General features: G+C 39.3%; 1 protein-coding gene across 1 annotated transcript in view; it reads left to right on the top strand.

Annotated features, from left to right (window-relative positions):
* Positions 1-27,035, top strand: part of LOC121320424 (FH2 domain-containing protein 1-like) — a 92,119-nt gene that overhangs the window by 46,256 nt on the left and 18,828 nt on the right. The window contains exons 4-9 of the mRNA XM_041258748.1: positions 11,658-11,760; positions 17,432-17,517; positions 17,778-17,878; positions 19,576-19,646; positions 20,101-20,208; positions 25,183-25,253. Of these exons, the coding sequence (XP_041114682.1) occupies positions 11,658-11,760; positions 17,432-17,517; positions 17,778-17,878; positions 19,576-19,646; positions 20,101-20,208; positions 25,183-25,253 (540 nt within the window). The remainder of the gene's footprint in view (positions 1-11,657; positions 11,761-17,431; positions 17,518-17,777; positions 17,879-19,575; positions 19,647-20,100; positions 20,209-25,182; positions 25,254-27,035) is intronic.

Genomic DNA, 27,035 nt, shown 5'->3' with positions numbered 1-27,035 from the left:
GAGATGGACTTTTGCCGAGTTGTCATCTTTTCCCCATGGTGAGTGACTGTCAGATTATATGTGAGTGCACTGGTTATGTTAGGTATGTTTGGTCACACAAATATTCAATTTAGAGTATAAGAGGAGAGAAAAATATCACAAGTGTGAACCTTCACAAACATGGTTAACATCCATTAATCGAATCTAATATGGATTGTGTTGTTTTTTCTTTATTTTTCGCATGCTTAAAAATAACAATAAACAGAGTTTAAAAACAAATAGCATTTTGCTTAAAACAGACGCTCTGCCTAATCGGGTTACTGATGATCAGGATTTCTGCTTCAATATGATACAACTCTGGAAGACAGTTCTTCCCAATGCTATTTATGCTGTATAATTGGGATGAAGTATTTTCAAATGATGAATGGAGAGATGGGTTTGCATAGTGCAGTGAGTATGTAGGTATATGATTTAAGCTGGGACTTGCTTAAACCACATTGAACTCTTGAAGGAGCTGGGACTGGTTGCATAAGTGGATTAGACTAGTCTAAACTGCTAGACTGGTCTTAGTTTTGTCACTTAGACTAGTCTAGAAAGTTAGCCAGTTGCATAAAAAGTTAGACTGACTGACTTAATGTTCACCTAAAATGTCAGCCGCCTCGGGCGCTCTGAGACTAGGTCGTTGTTGCCATGGAAACCATAAACCTCTAGATACATCATGGCTTCTCATCATATGTTGTGGCTCTACAAACACTGTCTTAGAAAAGAGACTTTTTGTAGACAGGAAAAATATTCTGGAGGTTTTATTCTGAGACGGAGATAATAGCTAAGTTACGTCTTCTGAGACATACTGCTACAGGTAGAAACCATAATGTCCCTGAGGTGTTGCAGATTTGTTTGGCTCTGAGATTCTATGCAACTGAGTCTTTTTAAAATTCTGCAGGGGATTTTTTGGGTCTGCATAAATGTACTGCTTCAAGAATAGTGCACATATTCTCATGAACTTGCAACTAAGTTAACATCCTTTCAACAGGAGTTGTCTGCACTAAACAGAATGAAAGCTGATAGAAAAGGTTACCACAGCATAAATGTCCAAGTGGTGTATTGATGCTAAACTACAAATGATCAATTGTGCAGCTCATTGACCTGGAGATAGTGACTCTCATATACTAAAAAAATTCTGCTATATGTGACACTTTTGAAGATGGGGCAGTAAATTGCCTCCTTGGAGACCATGGATAGCAACTAAAGCCTTGGTTACTTACACCATTCATCAGTCGAGGAAAGGAAGCTCGTATGCATGAGTGTCTCGCATATGAGAACTAGGAATGCAATTGAAACTACTAGAACCGAGGATGGCTCCTGGCTGAGTTTGTAGCATTATTTGTGCTGCTGCTGTTCTGCGTAGCATAGCAAGGTAATAGCTGCGTTCTGCAAATCTGTATACTGTAGTTGTAGTATTTCTTTCCCTTACTTTGATGTAAGGTTAAAATGGTCTTGGATTGTAACTGTACATTGTTTGTTTAAACTTAACTAAAAATAAGATTGGTTTAATTGACAGATTTATTTTTCTATTTGCTTAGGATTTATTTCTTTAACACTAAAAACAAATACTTAAACATTATATACATATATAAACACACATATATATAGATATATATTATATTTATATATATATATATATATATATATATATATATATATATATATATATATATATATATATATATAAATGAAAAATGAAATTATGTAAGAAGATGTACATCTCTAAGATCAGGAATGAAAATGTTTTCATTACATGTGCCGGACTTATTTATTGCATTTATATAGCACTTTTTATACATGACTGTTGCAAAGCACTGTAGAGTACAGCAGAAAAAAAAAAAAAAATCACAAAACATTTGTATAGCATGTCGCATATACAACTGCCACAATCAGACCATTTCAATAACAGTATACAGAATACAAAAGCAGGAATTTTATAGTTACATTAAAACCCACTAAGATAAGAAAGACGTTTTATAAAAGTGTGTTTTTAATCATCACTTGAAAACTAACAGTCCCAGCTTCCCTGACAAACGGAGGCAGAGAATTCCATAATTTAGGAGCGCTACAAAAAAAGCCCTACCTTCTGTGTTGATTTTGTTGCCTGTTGAATAACCAGCAGCCCTGCATCATGTGATCTCAGAGTGTGGTTTGGAAGGTATGGGGTCAATAGCTCCTGCAAATAAGTACGTGCTAATCCATTCAGGGCCTTGTAAGTTAACAGCAAAATCTTAAAATCAGTTCTATACTGCACAGGGAGCCAGTGTAGAGAGGCCAAAATGGGTAATATGATAACTTTTTTTTAGTCAGAATTCTAGCAGCGGTATTCTGAACAAGCAGGATACCATACATTTTGGGACACCAGAAAAAAGTGCATTACAATAATCAATTCTAGATTAAACAAAGGCATGTATTAGTCTCTCGGCATCAGATGGAAATTGAATAACTGGTCCGAGTTTGGCAATATTTCTCAAATGGTAAAAAGATACTTCAGTAACTTCCCTAATGCAAATCTCAAATGATTGATAGACCAGGATCAAAGATGACCCCCAAACTTAATTTCTAGTTTAAATTTTGATGAGAGACTACCATCTGCCACTGGTCAAGACTGCCACTGGTTAAGCTCATGTAATCCCACATTTCCTTTTAGTTGGTTCTGTGAGCCCACTAGCATAATCTCTGTTTTATCTGAATTCAAGATTAGAAAATTCTGTGACATCCAATGCTTGATGTCTGTAAGGCAAGTAGCTAATAACACGCCTGTGGAAGAAATGTCTGGCTTTATGAACAAATATAACTGGGAATCATCAGCATAGCAATGGAAGTTCACTCCGTGTCTGTGAATATCACCTAACGGAGAGTCATACTGTGTTTTCAAGACAATTCAGTAAAATGGCATGTTCTACAATATCCAAGGCAGCACTTTAGGTCAAGAAGAATTAATACTGATGGAAAGCCCGAGTAGATCGTTTGCAACTCTGACGAGAGCCATCCCGATGCTATGTGCAGCATGAAAACCAGACTGAAGCTTCTCAAATATATGATTGAGTTAGATATTTTTGTAATTGAGTTGCAACAACTGTCTAGAACCTTATCTAAGAATGGTAGGTTGGAAATTGGCTGATAGTAATTGTGGGCTTCAGTGTTCAAATTGTGTTTAAGTATAGGCTTTACTGTGGCTATCAAGTGCTTAGGGAGCACTTTTGTAGGAATAGGATTGAGAGAGCATGCAGTAGCTCCATGTGTTGAACTAGCTCTGTCAGTTTGTGTAAAAGCCCCCGTAGTAGCCGCACTAGGTGTAGTTGGTAAAATTGTGCTGGAGTCCTTAATTAATGAACTAACAAGAGAATAAATACTATGCAATACACGGGATGTGTCCATTTTACAGTGTGGTTAATGTTGACGGAGCAGCATAGTAAGCTACTGTCTACATTAGTGGTTTTCAAACTTTTTAGGCCAAAAATACAAAATTTTTATTTTAATACAAAAATAATTGTATTTTCTAATTACTAGGCTTAAGTACTTACTGATGTTATGTTATATATACAGTGCTTTGCAAAAGTATTCAGACCCCTGTCCAATTCTCTCATATTACTGAATTACAAATGGTACATTGAAATTTCGTTCTGTTCGATATTTTTTTTTTAAACGCTGAAACTCAAAATCAATTATTTTAAGGTGACATTGGTTTTATGTTGGGAAATATTAAGAAAAAGCTGAGGCATTCGACATTCATCAAAAACACACCCCAGTGCCTCTTGCCACTCCAGAGACAGAGCTTCACGCAGCTGTGCCAGATACAGACCTGCCACACACACAGACCGCATGGCCAGAGCACCCGCCACACATTCAGGGCTTTTCCAGACACACTGCTCTGTGTCTATCAGATCACAAATCTTTACTATTTTAGCCCTTATGAGAGAATCGTTAAGATTCTGAACTATTAAAAGAAGTATTAAAGGTGTGGCTTAAACACCAAAGGCTGCTCCAGAACCCAAAAAGGATCCAGCCTTTAGTAACGTCCAAGCCCTCAGCACACACCAATTAAGAGGGGGAAGACATGAAAACTGTATCTTGGCAAAATCTAAAAATTAACAAATTAAAATCAAAACCAGGCTCCCTAGCCTGATGAAGAAAAGAAAATGCCAGCTCCCTATATGGCAGCTTTACTGGAGAGAAAAACTATTTCCTCCTGAATCCTAAAGGCAGCCAACCTACACTCAATATTCATAAGACCTTGTCCACCGTCTTCTAGTGGTAGGTACAACACACACTGCTTTAACCAATAACACCCATTCCAAAAAAACTCTAAGAGCTGAGACTGAATCTGTTTAAATCAATAATTGCGGAGGTTCCACACACAAATTTATGCCAGAGGCTGGAGGCAACCAAATTATTTAACTAAAACTCTTCCTCTGAAAGACATTTGTGGAAGAAGCCACCGCCACCTCTGCAAGCAACCTTTTGCTTTTTCTAGAACCCCATCCCAGTTTAACTGTTCTACTTTCTCATTGCCCAAAAGGACCCCCAGGTATTTAAACCCATTCTGGCTCCGTTCTAGTCAGTCTGGTAAAACCAGAGATCTACACAGTTGTCCCTCCCCAATGAGCACAGCACTGCTTTTACTCCAGTTAACATGCGCTGATGAGACTTTTTCAGATACTTTTTGCTTCTCAGTTAAGACCTTTACATCTTGATTGCAAACAAACACAACTATATCATCCGCATAGGCTGAGAGCTTTACTGACAGGACATTTCAACCTGGAATAGACAAACCTGTTAACATTTTTTAGTTTACATAGTAGTGGTTCAATTGATAAAGCATGTAATATTCCAGACAAAGGGCAACCTTGCCTGATTCCTCTCTGTACAGCAAAATGTGTACTCAAGCCCCCATTTATTTTCAATAAACTGAACACGTTACAATAGAGCAGTTTTATTTTACTAATAAAATCGGAACCAAGACCAAATGCGTTGAGGACTTCCCATAAATAACGGTGGTCTACTCGATCAAAGGCCTTTTCCTGATCTAAAGAAACAAGACTAGTACTAAAGCCAAACTATTTAGAGGCCACTAATATATCCCTAACTAAAAAAATGTCATCAAAAATTGATCTATTTGGGATGCAACAAGTTTGATTAGGGTGTTGTGACAGAAATGAGTTCTGGTGATGAATCTTCCTCCCGACCTGTGAGGGCGCTAAAGAATGAGAGGAGAAGTATCTGGAAGGGCTGGCCTGACTGTTCGTTTCTGGGACCAGGAAGTGGGTCAGCCTGGAAAGAAGTGAGACTCTGTTGTAAGACCGTATTGATTTGAAAGGTAAACGAGGGGCAGCTGCAACAGTTTACCTAGATATCATGCAGGATTACATATAGGGGCCAGAGTAACGCTGATCTTTTCATTCGTTTGAGTAAAACATTTGGAGAAAGAAGGAGTGAGAGTGGAACTCGCAATGTTTTTGTGATATACCTGTTGTGTTTGTTTATTAACTGTCTGTGTTTGTTTCACTGTAGACAGTTAAAGCGCTACTCCGGAGCTGTCGCAAAGGGTCAGCACTGTCCAGAGCACCCCTGCACACCACTTTATCTGTGTATTCACCACGCACCGTCACGTCTGCACTCGCCCAGGACTGGTGACCATGTGTTCATTTTTTGTTCGGGACTGTGCCGTGCTTTGTTATCCCCGCGCTTTACACATTGTTGTGTATAGCCGGGGATTTATTATTTTACGGTCACTAGACCTGGATTATAAATAAAAGCACCTTTGCACTGGAAACTGTTGTCTGCCTGTCACTCCTGCATCGCATCACCGCTACACCTGTTCCCCTCCACTAGCCACTTTGCCACAGGTGTACAACATTATCAATCACTGCGCTCAGTCTATTGGACAAAGCTCTGGAAAGGACCTTCTATTCAGAGCACAACAACGACACAGGTCTCCAATTTTTAACATTTTTGAGATCACCTTTCTTAGGGAGGAGCATAATGACAGCTCAGAGGTCACTTCCCTTTCTCAAAGCTCTCCTCAGACACTTTGAAAAGGTCATGTTGAAACGGGTCCCAGAAACTTTTAAATTCTATTGGTAACCCATCGATTCCGGGAGCTTTACCTTGTTTTAACCCCTGTAGGGCCTCAGTAAGCTCTTCCATCGACAGAGCTTTTCCCAGCTCCTTTTTTGTCTCTTCAGGCAAACATGTCAAGTCCTGCAGGAAACTCTGCACCTTTCTGTGGCCACTTTTTTTTTTTTTTTTTTCTCCAACCCCCCAAAAAAACAAAAAACTGTGTGGGTGTGTCCATTTTGATCAATCCTTGCATTCTGGACCTCACCAGAGCTCCCTGTACTTTTGCATCCAAAAGATCTGCTATTAACAGTTTTGTTTCTTAGCCTTAATTTTTCAATTAAACTATTTGGATTGGAGTCCAGAATTTCTTGAAGCACCAAGACCTCCGGCTCCAGTTCTTGAAGAGATTCATTAGCACTCATTGTAATGTTTTTGGTATATTGTTGACAACAAGTGTTTATTTGGGCCTTTCTCACCATTATCTAAGGTGGGAAAATACATTTTTACCAGCGCTCCATTTTTTTCCAAAAAAACCTGCAACATTTCTTGAAATTTGAATCATTCAACAAACTTACATTATTTCCAATAAGAGCAGCTGTGTTTAAAGGAGGGCAATAAGACAAAGAGAAACTGTTATGATCTGAGAAAATAGTAGGGGAAATTTGACATTGTTTTATCAGATTTAAATGTTCTTTAAAAACATATTTGATCAAGTCTAGCCATTTATTATTATTATTATTATTATTATTATTATTATTACTGTGCTTAACCCAAGTTAAAGTTCACAGTACAGTTAAAATCCCCTGCTAAAAACAATCTCTCTTCAGAGGCACAGTTTACTAAAACCTGATCTAAGATCTTAAACTCCAACCTCTCTTTTCCTTTAGGAGCATAGACATTGATAAACAGAAAGACTGACCTTCTATTACAGTTTTTACCATAATCAAATAACCTTTGACTTCCTCAGTAATAGTTATTGACTCGAGTTGTAAAATTCTCTAAATAAAACTGCCACCCCAGCACTGACATTAGAGCCAAGGCTAAAAGCTATTTCCCCTTTCCATTCCCTTACCCAGTTGGACTTTTTCAGATTGCAATGTGTTTCCTGCAGGAATGTTGCATCAATCTTTTTTTGCAACAAGGATTCAAAAACTAAGGCTCTCAAGATCATCTCTACACCCATTTATATTTAGATTCCCTAGTAAAAGATTTTCACTGGGATAAATAGAGGAAAAAAAAAACAAAGTAATGTAAAAAGTTTGTTCTCATTTTATTTACTTTTGGTTAAGACTACTACAAGTTTTAACAACAAAGTTCTTTAGACGTCAGCGTTCCTGCTCTGTCAAATTAGACCCCGACGGCGCCTTTACTAAAGCCACAGAATTTAGGAAAAAATCTTTTTCAGATGTCTGAGATGATTCAGTGAGATCTTCCTCATCTTCGCGCTCTAATTCTAAGCTGCTCTCCCTCACAGTACTGCCAATAGCTATGCTCCAGCACTTCACCCCATCAGCTCCTTCACTCTTACAGACTTTCTTTGCTACACCTACCGCTGCAGTGTCTCCTTTCTTTTGCACTTGTTTTTTCTTTTTTGGGGGGGGTTTAAAACCATCATTTTCATTTACAGGCTCACTCATCTCTACTCATCTCTACTTCTCCCACTACACTAGTATCAAATTCTCATCTTTTATTAGAGGTACACTGAGAAGGACTCTCGTCCTCTGTTTTACCAGCCTCTGTCTCCTTTATTTTTCTCGTGCCAGCAACAACGTCTTTTCTACGTCAACCTGCTTTAGTACTCTTTGGTTCTCCCCTGCAGCAGCACCATCACTTGACCCTGCTGCCTTTCTCTCTAACTTCAGCCCTATTAGCATTCTGATGTTCCCCTCCACCAACAACGCTACTTGGCTCTTTTACTTTTGGTTTCGGGCACCACAGAAGTAACATTTCTTCCCTAATGGCGAACATCAGGTATGGGAGCAGAAAGTCCCAATTCTTCCCATCTTTATCAATCACTTTACATAACATTGGTTTCAAGGTTCGATTGAACGTCTCAACTAACCCATCCATCTGAGGGTTATAGTCGGAGGTCCTCAACTGCTTAATATTCGCTAATCTACAGAGGTCTGCCATGACTCGGGACATGAAGGGGGTTCCCTGGTCAGTTAAGATTTCTTTGGGAAACCCAACACTGGTGAACCTGAGCATCAGCTCCTTACAGTTCCCTTTGAGGCCATGGTGCGAAGCCAGTTTAGGTCTGTGTTTTAAATGTGAACGGGCTGCTCAAATGATACAATTTTTTTTATTCTGATCTACTCTAACCTGTAAGTGTAAAGGAACTATTAGGCTGTAGGAATTCAATCTTGTTGTTATATGGTTTGCCAAAAGATCTTACTTTTGAAACAAAGCTGTCAAGGATTACTGCTTACACCATGTTGTTTAGACCCTGAATAAATGACCTTGATTAAGGAACCTTTGTTGGAAAACTAAATTTGTAAAGTGTGTTAAAATAAGGCCATATGACCTACAGTACTTAATGTATCTAAGGAAACATTCATCCAATTGTGACAAAACTGTATGAATGGTGTTCAGTGTCAGGGAGCTCTCCTTTCATGAGATTGTATTGATCTAATGAAAGCTGTTTTGCGAACTGCTCACCTGAATTTCACCAAGCATTGCATGTGCATTTCCTAGGTTACTTAACATGCAGTGAATGAATTATGGCATGTCTGTGCCGCAATGTATTTCATACTTACGCTAATTTGTTGTGAATTCAACATTTTGTTTACATCATATCCAGTCTCACAATAAGATGTCCCGAATTGTCTAACTTTTTGATTTGGGATCCGATGTGTTCAGGTCAAAAATGCCATTCACAATCTTTCCAGGACTCTCTGGTATCACTTAGCAAGACTGGCGCTGACTTGGGAGAGGCTACACAAGCGACAACACTCTGAGAAGGATTGCTATTATTTTGTATTATGAATATTGTTTTAATAGTATTTATTATTAGGATTAGGGATAGGAATTTGGAATAGTTTCCTATTTGAATACACAGGGTGCAACATTTTTGTGTATTCAATTACCCGAACTCAGGTCTCTTGCGCTACCAAGAATAAAAGGCAAATGCATGTGCACAAGCAGACAGCATAACAGTGTAAGCCGGCTTAGTTTAGCTGGGTTCACAAAATGTACAAACAATATCCAAGATGAGATTTCTTCGTTCAATACCCTATTTCCTTAGGCACAAGTTTTTCCTTTCGTTTACTGAATTAAAATACAAAACTCAATGAGCAGCAATGTCACAGAGTGTATCTCTTCCAATTAAAGCAACAGCAGCATAATATTGTGCAAACCACCAAATAATATTTTTCGCTGTAGCATATTCAGAATAAAATAATACTTATAGCAACCTAAATATTCTAAATCTGTTTAATTGTAACAAATTATATTTATGAAATAATCTTGTGTAATTTTGTAACCTGGCCAAAACAGTAGAAAATACATTCCAACATTACAATAGTTTAACATTACTAATTGCAACTAGCCATCAAGTCCTGTCATCAGATGAATCTAAGTCAAGTTACTTTTTTTATTCAATAAAGTATAAATAATTCAAAACAAGGATACCTGGTTGTACTTTTAATGGTCAGTGCAAATGTTGGTGTTACTCCATCCATTAACAGAAAGTCAACAGTAGATGTTTTATATTGAACTGCAGTCCAGAGTTAAAAAATAACTCCCTTCCAACTCCAAGTATTTTGCCTTTTCTTATTAGTCACTGTGTTGTTCTGCTTAACATTTATATCACACATTCAAAGTTTGCCAGTGCCATGCTCCCGGAAGCTGTTTCACGACTGGCTAGTAACAGCTGCAGAAGCTGCTGTGTACAGTCATTACAGAGGAACTGATACAAGGATGTGTTAACACTAGCTAAAAACAAGGCAATAAAATTTGCAACATTTTCAAACAGAATACGATTACTGTAGAATGTTGCTGTTACAAGCATTGCATAATTAATTGGGGTCCTTACGTTTAATATGCAATACTGACATGTTTAAGTATAAATATATTGAGCCAGGTAAAATTGCATCCACGCCAGTAAAAACATTAGTTCAGTGGCCAAAGGGGCCAGTAGTTAAAAAATGTAGAGTCTTGGATTGTGAAGAAACTTGGTCTGCACATTTATTTACTTTCCGTCAGTAATGCAGTTTAAGTGAGAAGTATATAAGATCATGAACTCTAATCCTGTGTTTTTGTAAGGGGCATGATGTGATCATGCTGAAATGGCTGAAAAATTCATTCAATGAAAGGACTGAGCAACCAATATTTGTTCTCTTCAGTGGTTTGCAATGCAGTAGCTATCCGGGTGTACACCTTTATTCATAGTGTAGTGTTGCACAATAAATGAGTCATAGCTGCTAACAATTACTGTAAGCAGTTATTGCCTGTTTTGTAAAGATAACTTCCTGTGGTTTGAGGGCTTACCAATGACTGTCACCGTGGGGGCGGCGTACAATTGGCAGAGCGCATCTAGTGGGGAGGGTCTAGTTCAGCCAGGGTGTCCTTGGCTCACTGCACACCAGCGACCCCTGTAGACTGGCCGGACACCTGTGGGCCTGCCTTCTAGCTACCCTGAGCTGCGTGGTCCTCCAATGCCTGCAGAGTGAAAAGAAGCTGACGGCACACGTTTTGGAGGACGTATGTGTCTCTCTTCGTCCCTCCCAAGTCAACGCGGGGGTGGCAGCGGTGAGCCAGGTTGAAATAAAAATAATTAGACATTTCATATTTGAAAAGTAATTGGTAAGAGAAAAAAAACAATGGCAAGTATGGAACACCATGTTGTCATGCAAATAAGGAGGAATTCTGTGATAAGAGTTTGGCGGTGAGCCACTTAATGGCATACATTCATAATCTATGTACAAGATATTGGGTAAGATTCCCAGTACTTTGGATGTGGTATGAAGAGTGGAAAAACTGTGTATGCATATATTGTACTTTTCATAAGAAAAGTATAGTAATCTTTTTGAAAAAAAATCTTTCTCATGTCAAGGTAAAGAATAATGTGTTTTGGACTTGTACCATGTAATAAATCCTCTTGGTTCCAAGTTTGTAATAAATTCCATCATGAAAATCAGTAGGGGAATATTTCAGCTAATGCCTTTATCGGTTCATGATCAAATATATGAAGTTACGGGTGGGGTCACAAGATTCAGAAGAAATAAACTCTGTTAATTACTCCAGATAATGTCACCTGGTAGTTGTTAAATTTCATATTTAGACTTATCTAGTCTCTTCATCAGTAGAGATGTCTGCTTTTTCCTGAAATATGAGACATTTCACCTGGTTTTAAATGAGGAGATTCCATTTCCAGGTTGTTTTACTTTCACTAGGTGAAAAACCTGTGTTAACTCAAAGTTAGTGAAATGGGGTCTAAAGCTCAAGTTAGACCCTTGAACTTTAACCACTTGTCCCCCAAACCAGGCACTACCCTTTCAATCAAAGCATACGCCCGTAGTGTTCTGTGTCAGTGAATAATGCTTGTTTTGTTTATTTTTTGTTTACTGCAGGCCTGTTCAGGAGATGGTGGAAGACATTAAACTAGGTTCCATGAATAAATTTGGAGTAGGAAAACTACAAGAGCTTTGTAAACTCTTGCCAGAGGATGGAGAAGTGGGTCAAGTTTTATTTATGTATTGGAGAATGGATCAGAGATTTCCTTTAACCTGATTGATTAAAAGAATATGAGATCCCTAATCTCTGGTAAAGGACCTCAAATGTTATCATTCATGTTTTAATCATTTTCTGCTTGATGAAAGAAAATCTACATTCAATTTCATGCCTTCTGAATGTTGTCTTTTCAGTGTTATCTACAGTCTGCTTCCTAGCTGTCCTATATGCTCAATCAATCTATCTTAATTTTCTATAGCAAAATAAGTTATAATTGCTATCAGCGGCACTACAGTAACCATGTGATCAATATTTATTTTATTTATTCACATTTATATAGCACCTTACGTCGCATGAACCCCAAGGCACTTTTACACAAAATTAAAAATCAATCCATTGTAAAAAGTTAAATAGGGTTTGGTGAGAGAAAGAAAGCAGTTCATATAAAAATAACAATAAAAACAACATAGTAGGAACATTTACTACAATTTGAAATTAGAAAGGACAACAAAAAAGCAGTTACTGTATATTGTATAATAAAAAAAACTGATAGAAGGCTAGTCTGTAAAAATACGTTGCATTTCAAGTACGAAATGGGATGTAATGCAGCCATTACCGAATGGGATATATAACGTCTTCTAGCCCGAATTACATGAGCACTGCTCTTTTGAAGAGCCCCGTGTGCACCAGACACTGTCTCCACCCCCAGGAATGACGCATGAGGCTCAGCCCCATTTCCTCTGTGTGTCTGAGGAAGAAGTGAGCACCAAGTCATTAAAAAGAAACAGAGAAGTTGATTTTATCACTTTTTCTCTCATTTCATATTGAAGAAATGTCACCTTTAGTGATAATTCTTCTTGGCTTAGGGGCTGATTTAAGTCCTCTCCGGGCCCTGTGCGAAGCCAACGGCTCTCCCTTCCCTTCCCCGGGATTCAGTATCTTGTTGCAGCTAAGTTCACACACTCCCTTACTGCTCGGCTCTTTGGGAGTCGATAAAAATTCTTGCTAGCACCATTTCTTATAAATATATTTATCTATCAATCGATCACACCTACCCTTCATTATATTGCCCTTTACTATTCTATGGATTTGGATATATCGCGGTCTTGGAGTTTGCTCGCTATTTTTACTGTCAATGCACATGCCTCAGCTGCATATACATAGGCACCTGGAATTACTGTTAGTTTTATTTCATACTGCACACCACAAACCAAAATATACAAAACAATTAAACAAAGCATTAATGTCGTACCGTTATCATATACACACGCATTGCACAATAACATTTTGTACACGGTATACTGTGTTAGCCATCTGCTTTTCGCGCTAGAGTTAATAGCTTTTTAGCTACACTGTGCTGTCGAATTGGCAGGAGCTTTTTTGACCAGAAAATGTGTTTCTATGCCTTTGCCTTTGTTTGCTTTGCTGCACTGACAACGAAGACTGCTAGATTTTTCTATTTAGCAGGCAACTGCAGCCCCTGTCAGTTTTACAGTGCATGCTTGCAATTTGCCAACGGCTTTCTCAGATTTTTACCTGCACGCCACTTGTCCTGGTACCAGCCCGGTGACTTGCTCTGCCGGTACCAGAGCCAGTACCAGTCACCCAGTTGGTACCAGAGCCGTTAACAGTCATCTGGTTGGTACCACAGCCTGTACCAGTGACTTGGTCTGTACCAGAGCCGGTACCAGTCACCTTTTATTGGTACCAAGGTTAATACCAGTCATTTGGTTCATACCAGAATCTGTAACAATGACCTGATTTCAGTCTGGTCCAGTTTGCCACACAGACCATTACCAGTGCTCTGTTTTGTGTACTCTGTGTATACAAGTTTTCAGCACCAGACAGCTTACTGTCTGTTCTTGAGATGTGCAGGTCTGCACGTGATAAGGCGCTATAAATTGGAGTTGTTGTTCTCATATTGCACAGCTGAACTGTTTTTTTTCAACCTGCACCATGCCTGGGTTTCACCTTTGTGCTAGCTGCATGAGAAACATTCCAGCAGAGGATAAGCACGACAGGTGCATCCGCTGCCTGGGAAGGGAGCATGCAGAGGGAGCAGTTAAAGACCACAGCTGTTGTGTGTCTTGTGCTCATTTTTCGTAAAGGACACTGGAAAGCCAGCTAGCTTGCTGTTCCAGGGACTGATCTGCATCTCTGACACCAGTGCAGATGACTCGCCCCTTTCGTCTCCTGCAGTGAGGTCAGAGTCCCCACTCCCTGTTACACCAGGAGCTAGGAAACAAGCCTCTAGGAGTAGGAGCAGGACTAAGAGCCCGCGCTCCTCAATTCTCTTCATCTGGCTCAGAGAGCTCCCCCTCTCCACCAAGGAGGAGGAACAAGAGCTGCCGCAGCAGGCATTCTCATACTGATTGGGTTGCGGGGCAAATGGAGAAACTTTATTGAAGCTATGAACCAGCAGCAGACCCCTTTTAACTGCGCTGCTGCGAGGCCACACCCTCCCATTGCTTCAGTCCCTAGGGCTCAGGCAACATTGCCTGACCCACAACCTGAGCAGAAGGATGCCATGTCCCTTACTGCATGAGCATGGACTCCCAACAACTAATCTTCCCATCCGACAACATGGAATAAGATGTCTTGGCTTCCACGGTATGCCTTGGGCAATCATCCTGGGAGCACCCAGCAGCTTCCCCGGATGTCTCCGGGTCACTGGACAGTCCGTCTAGGGTGCATAATGCAGATAAGCTGGGCCTGCCTCAGTTTCCGTCTGTTGAGGCTTCCATTGCCTCTCTGGTGCAGAGTCCTAATCCTAGCATTGCTGCAAAAGGACATTTTCATATCTTAATAAAAAGTGCCGCGTTACTGAAATGATGCTGAAAAAGGCCTCTGCATTTTGCACACATCTTGGTAGTTACAGTAGCATACTAGTGTCCCAGAGAACATGGTTTTTGTCACTGACACAGCTCATGTTTAGTTATTCATCTCATTGAGATGCAGAGCAGCGTCTACATGCCTTCAGTATGGCTATAAATGGGGTGTATCCCTGACGTGTATTCCAGATATACTGCAATTTTTGCAGGACCTTTTTGATGAAGGGAAATCTCCCTCCACACATAAGGTCTACCTGGCAGCTATCTCACACTGCCATATTAAAATTGACTAGGTCTCCCTACATCCCCTACATTGAGCAGAGCTGAAATTCCTGTCTTGCTATTACCTCTGCTAAGTGAGTAGGTGAAATGTAGACCTTTTTAACAGCATAAGCCTGTTTGTTTTTTGAACTAAGAACTAAGATTACTTATCACAGTAATCCTGATTTTCTACCTGAAGCCTTTCTGCTTTCCATATCAATCTGTCAGTGGAAATGGAGGCCTTCCATCCACCTCCTTTCTAGTCTAACAGGAAGATGAAGTTCAGTACCCTCTGCCCGGTTAGGGCACTGCTGTATTATTATGTTGACCACACTCAGTTGGCAGCAGTCAGAGCAATTGTTTATCTGCTTCAGTTCTAAGTTCCATGGACAAGTTCTTCAATTGCAACGGCTTAGGTATTCTATCCCATTTGGCAATAGTTACATTTTGTACTTGAAAGGGAAAATTAGGTTATAATCATAACTCTGGTTCCCTGAAATAGAAATGTAACCATTACCCTTCAAGGTCACTGCATTCACTCCAACATAGCAGGCCTGAAAAGAAAATGGTGCTGAGCCTTATGCATCATTCATATGATCTCCTGGGGGCAGTGATGACGTCTGACGCATATGGAGCTCTTAAAGGAGCAGCTTTGTTATAAGTGCTCAGGTAATTCGGGCTATAAGTGGTTATATGTCATTCTGTAATGGTTCCATTTCAATTTCGGGGAAACAGGGTTAATCTAACACTTTCAGTCATGATTTAAAGACAGTAAGATTCCTAGCTTCTCTGACAGAATAAGGAAGAATTCCATAGTGTTGGAGCCTTACATGAAAAGGCCCTTCCTCCCATACTATTTCTATTCACCCTCAGAATAACCAACAGCCCCGCATCCTGTGATCTAAGAGTGCAACTTGGAGTATACAAGGTCAACAACTCCTGGAAATAACTGGATGCTAATCCATTGAGGGCTTTAAGTTAAAAGCAAAGTCTTAATGTATTCTAAACTTCACAGGGAGCCAGTGCAAAGATGCCAAGATAAAGATATTAGCAATTAGTCTCCGGTTTGAATGAGAAATTGAAATCAAACAACTAGATGCAGACTGATTTACTTTTAGCAACTTTATAATAACAATAGGCACTGTGCTGTCTTGTTTAATACCTCCTTTCCGCTGCCTGGCTTTGTAGGCTTCAGCTGCCCAGGGCTAGCTGCCGGAATCAAAAGAGCATTTCAGTGCTTTTTTCCAAACCTGGCCAACCTCTGAAATTCTTGCCATGCGTCAAAGGTCAATGGGGGATTGTATTGTGTTATATTAAGCAAACCGGTTTATTACAAATAAAAAAATCCTGGTTAAGAAGGAGAGCACAGCAATGCGACTTCAGACTTTTGTCTTGTGTACCGAAGCAAGGTGAACATTGTTCAATTTAACAAAGTTCTCTGCTTTCGAAGAAAAACAATAGTGTCATATGCAAGCTTTACTTATATGAAAGATCGGCCACAGTGGTAGTGATTTCCTTGTCGGTTTCTTCTCTACAAGCACCTCCTGGCTACGTGCTGCACTTCCTTTGTAGCTATTTTAGCTACATCCAGTATGCGTTAAAAAATTTGAGCAAATAGGCACGCTCGGCCGCTTGGGCGAGCAGTGGAAATGCCCTGTTTTATTGCCGTGAGTATAACAGAGCTAGGAGACTTTGAGTACTTAATGAACACACTGAATAAGTAACTGAACAAACACAATCTGCATTAACACATTTAGGCTACTAGATTTTTAATTACTAAAACTTATTTTCTTTCACAAATACGTTTTAGGACCTAATGGTATTAAATACTGAAACTTACACAAATACACAAACCCGCTCTCAAATCCTAATTACATTTTTTTTTTTTAAAAAGTACTTGTTCTTTTAATGTTTTGCATTTGAGGCAAAAACAAACATTCACAAACAATCTTTGCTTCCCAGTGCAAGTAGGTTTTTTATTTGTTTATCAGTCTAGTATTAAGTTATTTAGGTTATTAGAAATACCCACAACATGACCTTGCCTACCGCTGGTAATCTTAGCTTTACAGATACAGCACACGACCCCGAGATTAACAAAGTATCCGTGCTACTGAAGCATGAAGGAACCAGACTGCACATGGAATTCTGAGCAAACTGCATTACTCATGGGAATCTTGAGCAAAACCATTTGTATTCATTTGCAACAAAACTAGTGCTGAATAAAATCGCCAAAACACAGAAAAATGTAATTTGCTGAAGGACCTCTCGCTATCAACAGTGTTTATACAGGTGAAGTAAGAAACAAGCTATTTTCATTCACATTTTGCATGATGGTGTAGTGTTTTTATCAATTTTACAAAATAGAATAACATCTGACACAAAACAATGATCTGATGGTGGATTTTATGTTCTGTAGTGTGAACAAAAAGGCAGAACAAAGGGTTTGCATGGTATGTCTCTACCAATGTTGCATTGCACAGGGCATATTTAGCCATAGCAAGCCATAAAAGTGTTGCTAGTTTTACAGATGCAGCACTCAACTATTCCTTATACTGACCCCAGTGGTCTTCTCCGTCCCACAGGTGAAGAAGCTGCGAGCGTTCCGTGGAAGTCTTACTCGGCTCACTGAAGCAGATTTGTTCATGGTTCTGCTTGTCCAGGTGCCCAGGTGAGTTTATCCATCTCTCTCCAGTTTCATGGCTAGCATAGGGTTGTAATTTGTTTTTGTTTTAGTTGTGAATTTATTTTCCAAGACTAGTATGGCTTTTGCAGAAACTCATTTTTGATGCACCTGATCAAATTAGATGAATTCACGAACCATGCGTTTGAGGACTGAAATGACCCTAAAGTAGCATAAAGCAGTATGTTCTTTACTTTAAGCGGACTTCACTGTATTTAATCACTTTCAAACTCTCTCTCCAACCCCAGCTACAAAGAACTCTTGCAGTGTATGGTCCTAAAAGAGGAATTCACTCCACACATGGAAAACCTCAAATACGCCATCTGCACCATGACGTTTGCAGCTAGAGGTAACTTGTTCTTTACCAACTTGTTTATTACAACAACAAAAAAACAAGAATGGAACAACTCGGCTGTTCAATGGAATCCATCATCCTTGGAAGTTTGGCTTATGGGGGGAGTACTTGATATTTAACCCTTTGCTCATTTGGGTAAAAGGTTTACAAACTGGCCAAAGCATGCCGGCATGATGTGCAGCGAGGCCCAGGAATGTGGTTGGCGTGGATGTCATGTCATGTGATTCTTTCAAAGCTGACTGCATACAGAGGGGGTTGTAGCTGTTATTTTATTCATTTAAATTACTGGAGTAATTGTTTATTACAATATTTTTTTATTTCCAACTGAATTTTGAATGGTAAACTACCTTATCAAATCTCATGCATGCAAAGATTTTAACTCTGTCATGACTTACCTCTCCTTCTAGATAGCCTTATTAAATAGTAACCTGATGTAATACTTGCATGACATGTCAGTTGATCAGTTAGTTGCCCCTCTGGTAAGTGTAGTAAGGAAATCTTTAGGAAACAAGACTGGGTTCCTCCTGTGGTACAAGTAAATAGCTTGACAATGTTGTTGAACAAATTGCTATTGCAATCTCTGTGGATTTAGACGGTTCTACAGCACAGACCATTCTGTCCTTTTTGTTCTGATTTGAGCCTGTATCAATGTGCACACTCCCTTTTGAAGAGAAAGCTTCTCCTGAATTACCTTAATCAAGTAACCCTTTGCTAAGCACTGTTAGACTCCCACCAATGTGCCTGTGATTTTGTAGTTTACTGTTAACAAAGGCAGTACGACCTTCAGATGACAGACCCCTCGATTGCCTCCCAGCAGATGGGAGAAAAACTGAACGTGAAATAGAAAAGTGAAATCATCTGCATGCTGCAGCAGATCTCATGAGCTTGTTACAAAAGCCAGTAAACGCCCTATTTTCATCTCTGAAAGTCCATTGGTAAAGCTTTGAGTTGGACACCTATAACACCATCATAAAGACTATATAACAAACACTGCAACCATTTGCATACATCTCTGTAATCACTTTGAAAACCAACATAAGATGCATATTCTAACCTGCTAAGAATGAAACTAACATGTCATTCTTGATCTACTGTATTAAATATTTTTTTTGCTGAATAGCAACAAATGTTATGAATGCATATATGCATATACAGGTTTTCAATGTAATTATAGGAAGGACTGTGCGTGTAGTTAAACAAAGCTATGAAGCCTTTATGAAGGTGTTAAATGCTATACTGTGCTCAATTCAAACTGAGTATTACCAGCCAATTAAATTGCTAATATTAATATGGGTTAATTACAATTGGTAATGGCATTTGGAACAAACATCAGTTGAAAAGTTTTAAGTGCGATAACTTAAGTGGTGAATCTGTGTTCAAATAATCTAGTTTGCCTAACTGTACTCAGAGTGGGTTATTTACACATTTAGAATGTTTGCAACTACAAATCAAAACTTGTATTACTACTTTTAACGTGTTAGTCACAAACTTCCCTGATGTGATACTGCTCCCAGTAACAGTTTCCATTCAACTGTTTGAAAACAGTTTTTCATTGAAGATGTAACAATGTAACAATTTGCTACAGAAATTCCAATAGTCATACAGAGCACAAGTAGAATGATCACCAGGAAAGAAATGTGGATGTAGAAACTACGACTTTGTTCCTTGACAAGTGCCTGTCTCTTCCCCAGAGTTGCTAAATTGTGTTGACTTGCATACAGTCATTCGTCTGGTGCTGAAGTTGGGGAATTACATGAACGCTGTGAGTACACCATGTGAGCATTCTGTATAGAGATTGGGAACAAAGATCAGGTGTTGAGGTTTTAGTTCTAGATTATTAGGAATGGCAGAAGGTTAAAGTAACCATTCTCACCATTTCAGAAGCTGATTGCTAGCTGTGGTGTTGACTCTATAGGGGAAGTACTTTCCTCTTTAATTTTGTCGCCTATTCTCGGTGCATGTTAATTGTTCTCACTGTGGGAACAGTTACTGTATACATCAAAATTGAAAATGTCACAGTTGAAACACTTCTTTATGGGCTGCTCAATAGGGATGTTGTAAGTTTGATATCGTACACAGCCCAGGAATGATTTCTACTGGGGGGGGGGTTCTCTTAACTACAAAAAGCCTACTGGTTTGCCAATATTGACAACTGTATTTGTACTGGTTACATTTGCTTCTCATCCTGTCCGGTTGTACGTGGTTGTTGTGTGCAGGGTGGCTATGCGGGCAGTGCCGTGGGGTTCCGGATGACATCACTACTCAAACTGGTGGACACAAAAGCAAACAAACCAGGGATGAACCTGATGCACTACGTTGTGATGGTGAGACATGTGTGAAGTTTGGGGGTTGGTGGTTCTTGCAGCTCTGTACTCTGAGCTCTAGCCAGGAAGAATGTTAACTTATGTATGGAAGCAATTCTCAGCTGCACGTCCCGCATGTACGTATCCCTCTGCCCAATTCAGAACGTTTTCCAGAGGCCACAGCTTGTAGCCAATTAATTTCAGCTCCTGGAGTTGCTCATTTGCATGCTGTTTTTTTTTTTTTTTCTTTTTAGACTTCAGCAAAGTTGTGCAGTATGCTGATCAAGTCTTGACTGTAAGATGTCAATTAAAGCTGTATTACACACTTTTTAAAACAAGTAAATATTGTGTTCCTTTTCAGACAATAAGCAATAGGCCATTTCTTAAGCTAATGTGATAGTTTTAATAACAACATTCCCCATTCTTATACATTAAAAAAACTAAAACAAGACTACTTTTGATTCTACAAAAACATGCAGTATCTACCCTAACAACAGTGGCAATGAAATTATACAAGATCAGTGACATGATAATTGGCATCACCTGGTGGTCGAGTGCCAAAGCAAAGCCATGTCATGGTCAGTTTTAAATAGAGTACTCCTGTTTTAAAAATGACCACAATTATATATAGTGTATGAACTTCAAAAGAAAACAAAATGTACCTGTAACATTACTGCAGGTAGAAAATTATCAATTTGATAACATGATTCTGTACATCAAAATATAATCACATTTGTGCACTTTGTTACAGAAATAAAGCAGGAGGAGTTGGGTTATATATAAAAATAAAAACAAAACAAAAAAAAAAAGCCACCAGTACCAGTGGTGATTACAATATTAAATTGCATGGTAACTACCAATTAGTAACATGTCTGTGCTTTAATGAAAAATATCAGTAACCTTTTTAAATATTAGCCTTTTATTGTAAACATGTTTCGCCAACCTTACGCAGCACTGCAGGGCATTTCTGTCACCCCTTCATCTGGAGTAGTGAAAGATCAGTAGTAAGGAATTTTCAATTTGACAATTTTTCAGGTAGAATAGGAGCTAAGTAGTCAGTCGCATGTACTGAGGAACGCCCACAAAATCAGAGCTGACGTGACTTTATTATAAGCGGCTTCAGATCAGCTTACTGGGTAGCAGCAGTGTTGTATCGGTCGTCTTAAATGCTGTTTACTTGAAAAAAGGGTCGTAAATGCAATGACTTAATAAATATGTGGTACAGCCACTTTCTCCTTATTCGTGAGATTCTTGGGAATTCATTGCACTCCAGTTTATCTGTGGTCCGACGAAGACACCGGCTTTGACCTTTGCCTCAGACAGCTTAGGGAAGAAGTCTTGAAGGTACTTGAAGGCTGCCGACTCCTTATCTAGAGCTCTGACAAATTGTTTCATAAGGCCCAATTTGATGTGCAGCGGTGGCATCAGCACCTTCCGGGGGTCCACCAGTGGCTCCCACTTGATGATGTTCCTCCCCACAGAAAACACGGTCCGCTGTGGCCAGTCCCACCTGTGGTAGTGCGCCTTGGTGTCCCTGCTGTCCCAAAGGCAAAGATAGCAGGGAAACTTGGTAAAACCGCCTTGGAGACCCATCAGGAATGCCACCATTGCAGCCTCTTGATGCCATCTCAGAAAAATGCAGATATGTATCCACTTAGGCAGCTGGAACTAAACTGAACTGGTGTGTTTAAGGCCCCTATATTTATACTACTATTTATATTACTGGAAAGTTCTAGAAGTTATTCCAAGTTTACTCAGCACTGAATCTATCTGGAATGTTCTGGAAAATAGGTACATTTCACAAAAGCAAAGTTTGTGGGGAATAATAGCCATTTTCTATACTTTTGAGGCATAAGCAATTAGGAAATAAGACTTACTACCCAGGAACCAAAAAAAAAAAAAAAATGTGTTACACGGTGTCATCTGCAATTCCATAAAACAGAAAGTTATGCTGGTTATTACAGCACTATTGATAGTCGTTCTGTTATGCACCCGTGTCTCACAACTGACCACACATACACACTACACCTCATGTTGCTCTGCATCTTGTTCCCCAACCCCCACCTGATACGCATCAAACATGTGGATGCGACACTAGACATTGATCATGGCAGTGGAAGTCATAGAGGTACAGTGTGATGTTTGACCAGTTAGATTTTAAATTAATGTTATCAATTAGAAGTTAGTACGAAAATGTTTCTGTAAGAAAAAAAAAATACATGTGCATGTGAAATACCTAGCCCAAGTGAAAACATCATTATGTGAACAAACTTAACACATTAATATCCCAAAAGCATGTGTTCATTTATTTACTTTTTTAACTACTGAATTTTGACCCCTTAGTTAAGGCCGAATTTGTGGTATAATGCTACGGTAACATATTGAGTTACATACCGCTTTGTAGTTTTCAGTACTAGTTTTCAGTTGAGCGATATAGTTCTGTAGTTTCTTTGATTTACTTGAAAATGTAATAGTTGACAGTTTTCAAGTGAGGATGTTTAATTTTATTATAACCATTAAAATATTTAATCTATAAAAATGCAATACACTTCGCTGTCCTGAACACAAAGTAATAAATTATATAAGTATAAAAGTATAATTAATATCTAAAAAAGAGTTTTCACCAGTATTCGATCCACTGATTTTGGCGTGCTAGGCAAACATGCTAACCACTATACTGTAGTGATGTCATCACCTCGCACACAGAAGTGACAGGCAGGCCGGGAGAATGTGTCTGTGTAGTGAGAGATACAGAGCAGTAACACACAAGCACAACCACACACATTCAACAACAAAAATAACGGGACAATGGTCAAAGGTGCTTTGGACTGTTGATGGATGGACAACGACACCTGTGCCTTTTGCCAGTTCTTTTGTCAATTCAACTCGTCTTCTTTCTAATCCTTAAGGATATTATCTTCAAGTATTGCTCATCCTTGTTAGACAGCTTTTTGGGTCTTCCATTCTGGGGTTTGTCAGTTACTGATGTTTTTCTGTACTTGATTATGCTTCAGGTATCACACCTTGAAAATCAAGTGGCGCAAGCTATTCTTTAGGTTGTTATAATAGTAGAAAACACCAGTGGAGGCTTTGCTCGTAATGCATCATGTCTAAGACTTTTGCACAGCTGTGTGTGTGTGGTATGTTACAATGAATCTTTCAATGAACAGAAGTTGACCTGACCTCTGCATGGTACAAAGTTAAACATAACACCTTTCTGCAAATTTTAATACAGGATTACTATTTATTTGCATTTATTACGGATTCAAAATAATAAACAAAAGTGAATATGGCATGTGCAAAAGTTTGGGCCACCTTTTGGACCATTCTTAATTACTACTTAAAAAGATGATTACTAAGGCCCAGAAAGGTTGATTCATTCGGTAGGGCTTCAGTTAGTCAGGTGAAGTCAATTCCAGTGTTGAACTATTACTCTGAAGTAACTTCATACCTTCTAATCTGTCAGGCTGTGATTGTTGTTCTGCCTGGTTTCAACAACGATAGGCTCCTCTAAGCAGATGTCTGAGGACTTGAAAATGAAGGTAATTGACTTTTACAAAACAGGAGAAGGCTATAAAAAACTCTCAGTGCTTCCAGCTAGCAATTTCAACTGTCAGAAACATTGTCAAGAAATGGAAGTTAAATGGAACGGTTAAAGTCAAGGCAAGATCTGAAAGACCAAGAAAAATATCACATAGACTTGCCCAAAAACTGGTCAGATCTGCACAATAGAACCCACAGGTCACTGCAAAGGACCTTCAGAACAGTTTAGCTGACACTGGAGTAGTTGTTCACAGGTCCACAGTACAGCGTACCTTACACAACAAGGATCTGCTTGGGAGAGTTGTCAGAAGGAAGCCTTTTCTACGACCTCATCACAAAAGTCAGCGTCTAAAGTATGCAAAAGAAAACTTTGACAAGCCTGAAGCTTTTTGGAACAATGTGCTTTGGACTGATGAAATGAAAATTGAACTGTTTGGCCACAACCAAAGAAGGTACATTTGGAGAAAAAAGCATTTCAAGAAAAGAACACCTTGCCAGCTGTTAAGCACGGGGGTGGCTCTACTATGCTTTGGGGTTGTGTGGCATCCAGTTGAACCGGAAATATTTTGGGGGTGGAAGGAAAAATGGATTAAACTAAATATCAACAAATCCTAGAAGCTAATGTACTAAAGTCAATCAGGACACTGAAGCTGAAAAGAGGTTGGATATTTCAGCAAGACAATGATCCAAAACATACCTCAACATCAACCATGAAATATTTACAAGAAAGGAGGAGAAAGGTTTTGGAATGGCCGTCACAGTCCCCAGTCTTGAATATTATTGAAAATGTGTGGGGAGATCTCAAACATGCAGTACATGCAAGGAGACCTAACAATCATTCAGAGCTGGAAGAGTTCTGCAAGGAAGAGTGGGGAACATTTTTTAAAGGCAAGAATAGAAAGAAAGCTGGCTACAGGAAATGTTCGGAAGCAGTTATATCTGCCAAAGGAGGTGTTACCAAGTAGTAAGTGACAGGGTGCCCAAACTTTTGCACGCGCCATGTTCACTTTTGTTTATTATTTTGAATCTGTAATAAATGCAAGTAAATAATAATCCTGTATTAAAATTAGCAGAAAGGTGTCATGTTTAACTTTGTACCATGCAGTGGTCGGGTCAACTTCTGTTCACTGAAAGATTCATTATAACATACATTTTTTATATATAAATTGTTTTGAAGTCATAGGTGTGCTGCTACTACTCGATTTTTTTTTTTGCCAAATCGACTATTAAATATTGATGTTTATTTTAGAAAATAGACAAAGTTGATTTGGCAGAGAGTATGTTCTTCACTTTTTAGAATACAACAGCAGTTATCTGCTTATTTAGAGGGAAGTGCCCCATGTCCCTATATTTGTTACTCTAATAGCTTTTGTTATGTGCTATATAATGTTTCCAGCCCCCCATCCCAGTGTATACTCTAACACAGTTTCTATTGTTCTGCCTCTGATGCAGGAAGCAGAGAAGAAAGACGTCTCTCTTCTGAATTTCTCCAATCAGTTGCAGCACATTGGTCCTGCTTCCAGGTAAGGATGACCAGTCCTATATTGGTTCCCTTGGCTTCCAAAGGGTCCAGTCGCCTGCCAGTTTGGTTAGTTTGTATTACTGATGAATTTCCTAGTGAATTTCCTCCCCAGTTTCAGAGTCTTGGCTGACTCCCAACAGGTTTTCCTCAAGGATTCTCCTGCACTTTGCACCATCCATTCTCCCCTCTGTCCAGACAAGCTTCCCAGCCCTGCTGAAGAGAAGCATCCCTATAGCATGATGCTGCCACCACTGTGCTTGACATTTGGGATGGTGTTAACTGGGTGGTGAGTGTTGCTCTTGCGCCAGTCGTAAAGCTTGGAATTTTTGTCTCGTCTGACCACAAAACCTTTTTTCATGTCTGCAGTATCATCTACATGCATTTTTGCAAACTCCATAAGAACATAAGAAAGTTTACAAACGAGAGGAGGCCATTCGGCCCATCTTGCTCTTTTGGTTGTTAGTAGCTATTGATCCCAGAATCTCATCAAGCAGCTTCTTGAAGGATCCCAGGGTGTCAGCTTCAGCAACATTACTGGGGAGTTGATTCCAGACCCTCACAATTCTCTGTGTAAAAAAGTGCCTCCTATTTTCTGTTCTGAATGCCCCTTTGTCTGATCTCCATTTGTGACCCCTGGTCCTTGTTTCTTTTTTCAGGCTGAAAAAGTCCCTTGGGTCGACACTGTCAATACCTTTTAGAATTTCGAATGCTTGAATTAGGTCGCCACGTAGTCTTCTTTGTTCAAGACTGAACAGATTCAATTATTTTAGCCTGTGTGCATATGACATGCCTTTTAAGCCCGGAATAATTCTGGTCGCTCTTCTTTGCACTCTTTCTAGAGCAGCAATATCTTTTTTATAGCGAGGTGACCAGAACTGCACACAATATTCAAGATGAGGTCTTACTAGTGCATTGTACAGTTTTAACATTACTTCCCTTGATTTAAATTCAACACTTTTCACAATGTATCCGAGCATCTTGTTAGCCTTTTTTATAGCTTCCCCACATTGTCTAGATGAAGACATTTCTGAGTCATACGTGCTTTAAGATGAGGTTTTTTGAGTAATGGCCAACTGGCCAACTTTGTGTAGGGACCGGCTTATTGCTGATGTGTGAACACTTCTCCCATCTCAGACACAGAACTTTGCAGATCTCCCAAGGTCACTGTTGGCTTCAGAGTGACATCCCGAACAAGTTTCCTGCTTGCCCTGCTGCTCAGTTTGGGAGGGTGACCTGATCTGGGTAGTGTCTGGGTGGTATGATGCATCTTCCACTTCTTAATGATGAACTTCACTGTGTTGAGAGGCATAATCAGTGCCTTTTGAAATTTTCTTGTACCCTTCTCCTGCTCTGTGCCTCTCAACCACTTTATCCCTGACTTGTTTCGGAAGCTCCTTGGTCTTCATGGTTGCTTTGATGTATCACTTTGTGAGTTGCAGCTTGAAAGTCTTCATATACCTGATGGAAATTATATACAAGTTCAAGCACTTTGAGTACAGGCTGAAACCATTTCACGAAGTTTGACTTTTCAAACAAATAATTTGCACCTGATCTGATTTTGGGCTGCAGTAGCAAAGGTATTGAATACGTATGCAACGGAGATGAATCTGTTTTTCTCTGTAATTATTTCTTCTATTCTGTATGCATTTTTTAACTTTTATCAATGTGTAGTAGGTTGTGTAGATTCTGCATGAAAAGTCTGATTTGAAAGCGTCGTGGAGTACGCTCAGGTGCCAACAAAATGTGAAAACTTTGCAGGGGGGACCTGGGCATATATATATAT

This window comes from Polyodon spathula, chromosome 9, assembly GCF_017654505.1.
Source record: "Polyodon spathula isolate WHYD16114869_AA chromosome 9, ASM1765450v1, whole genome shotgun sequence".
In the NCBI taxonomy this organism is placed as follows: domain Eukaryota; kingdom Metazoa; phylum Chordata; class Actinopteri; order Acipenseriformes; family Polyodontidae; genus Polyodon; species Polyodon spathula.
The sequence above is the reverse complement of the archived record's forward strand: the minus strand, read 5'-3'. Positions and strand labels throughout refer to the sequence as shown.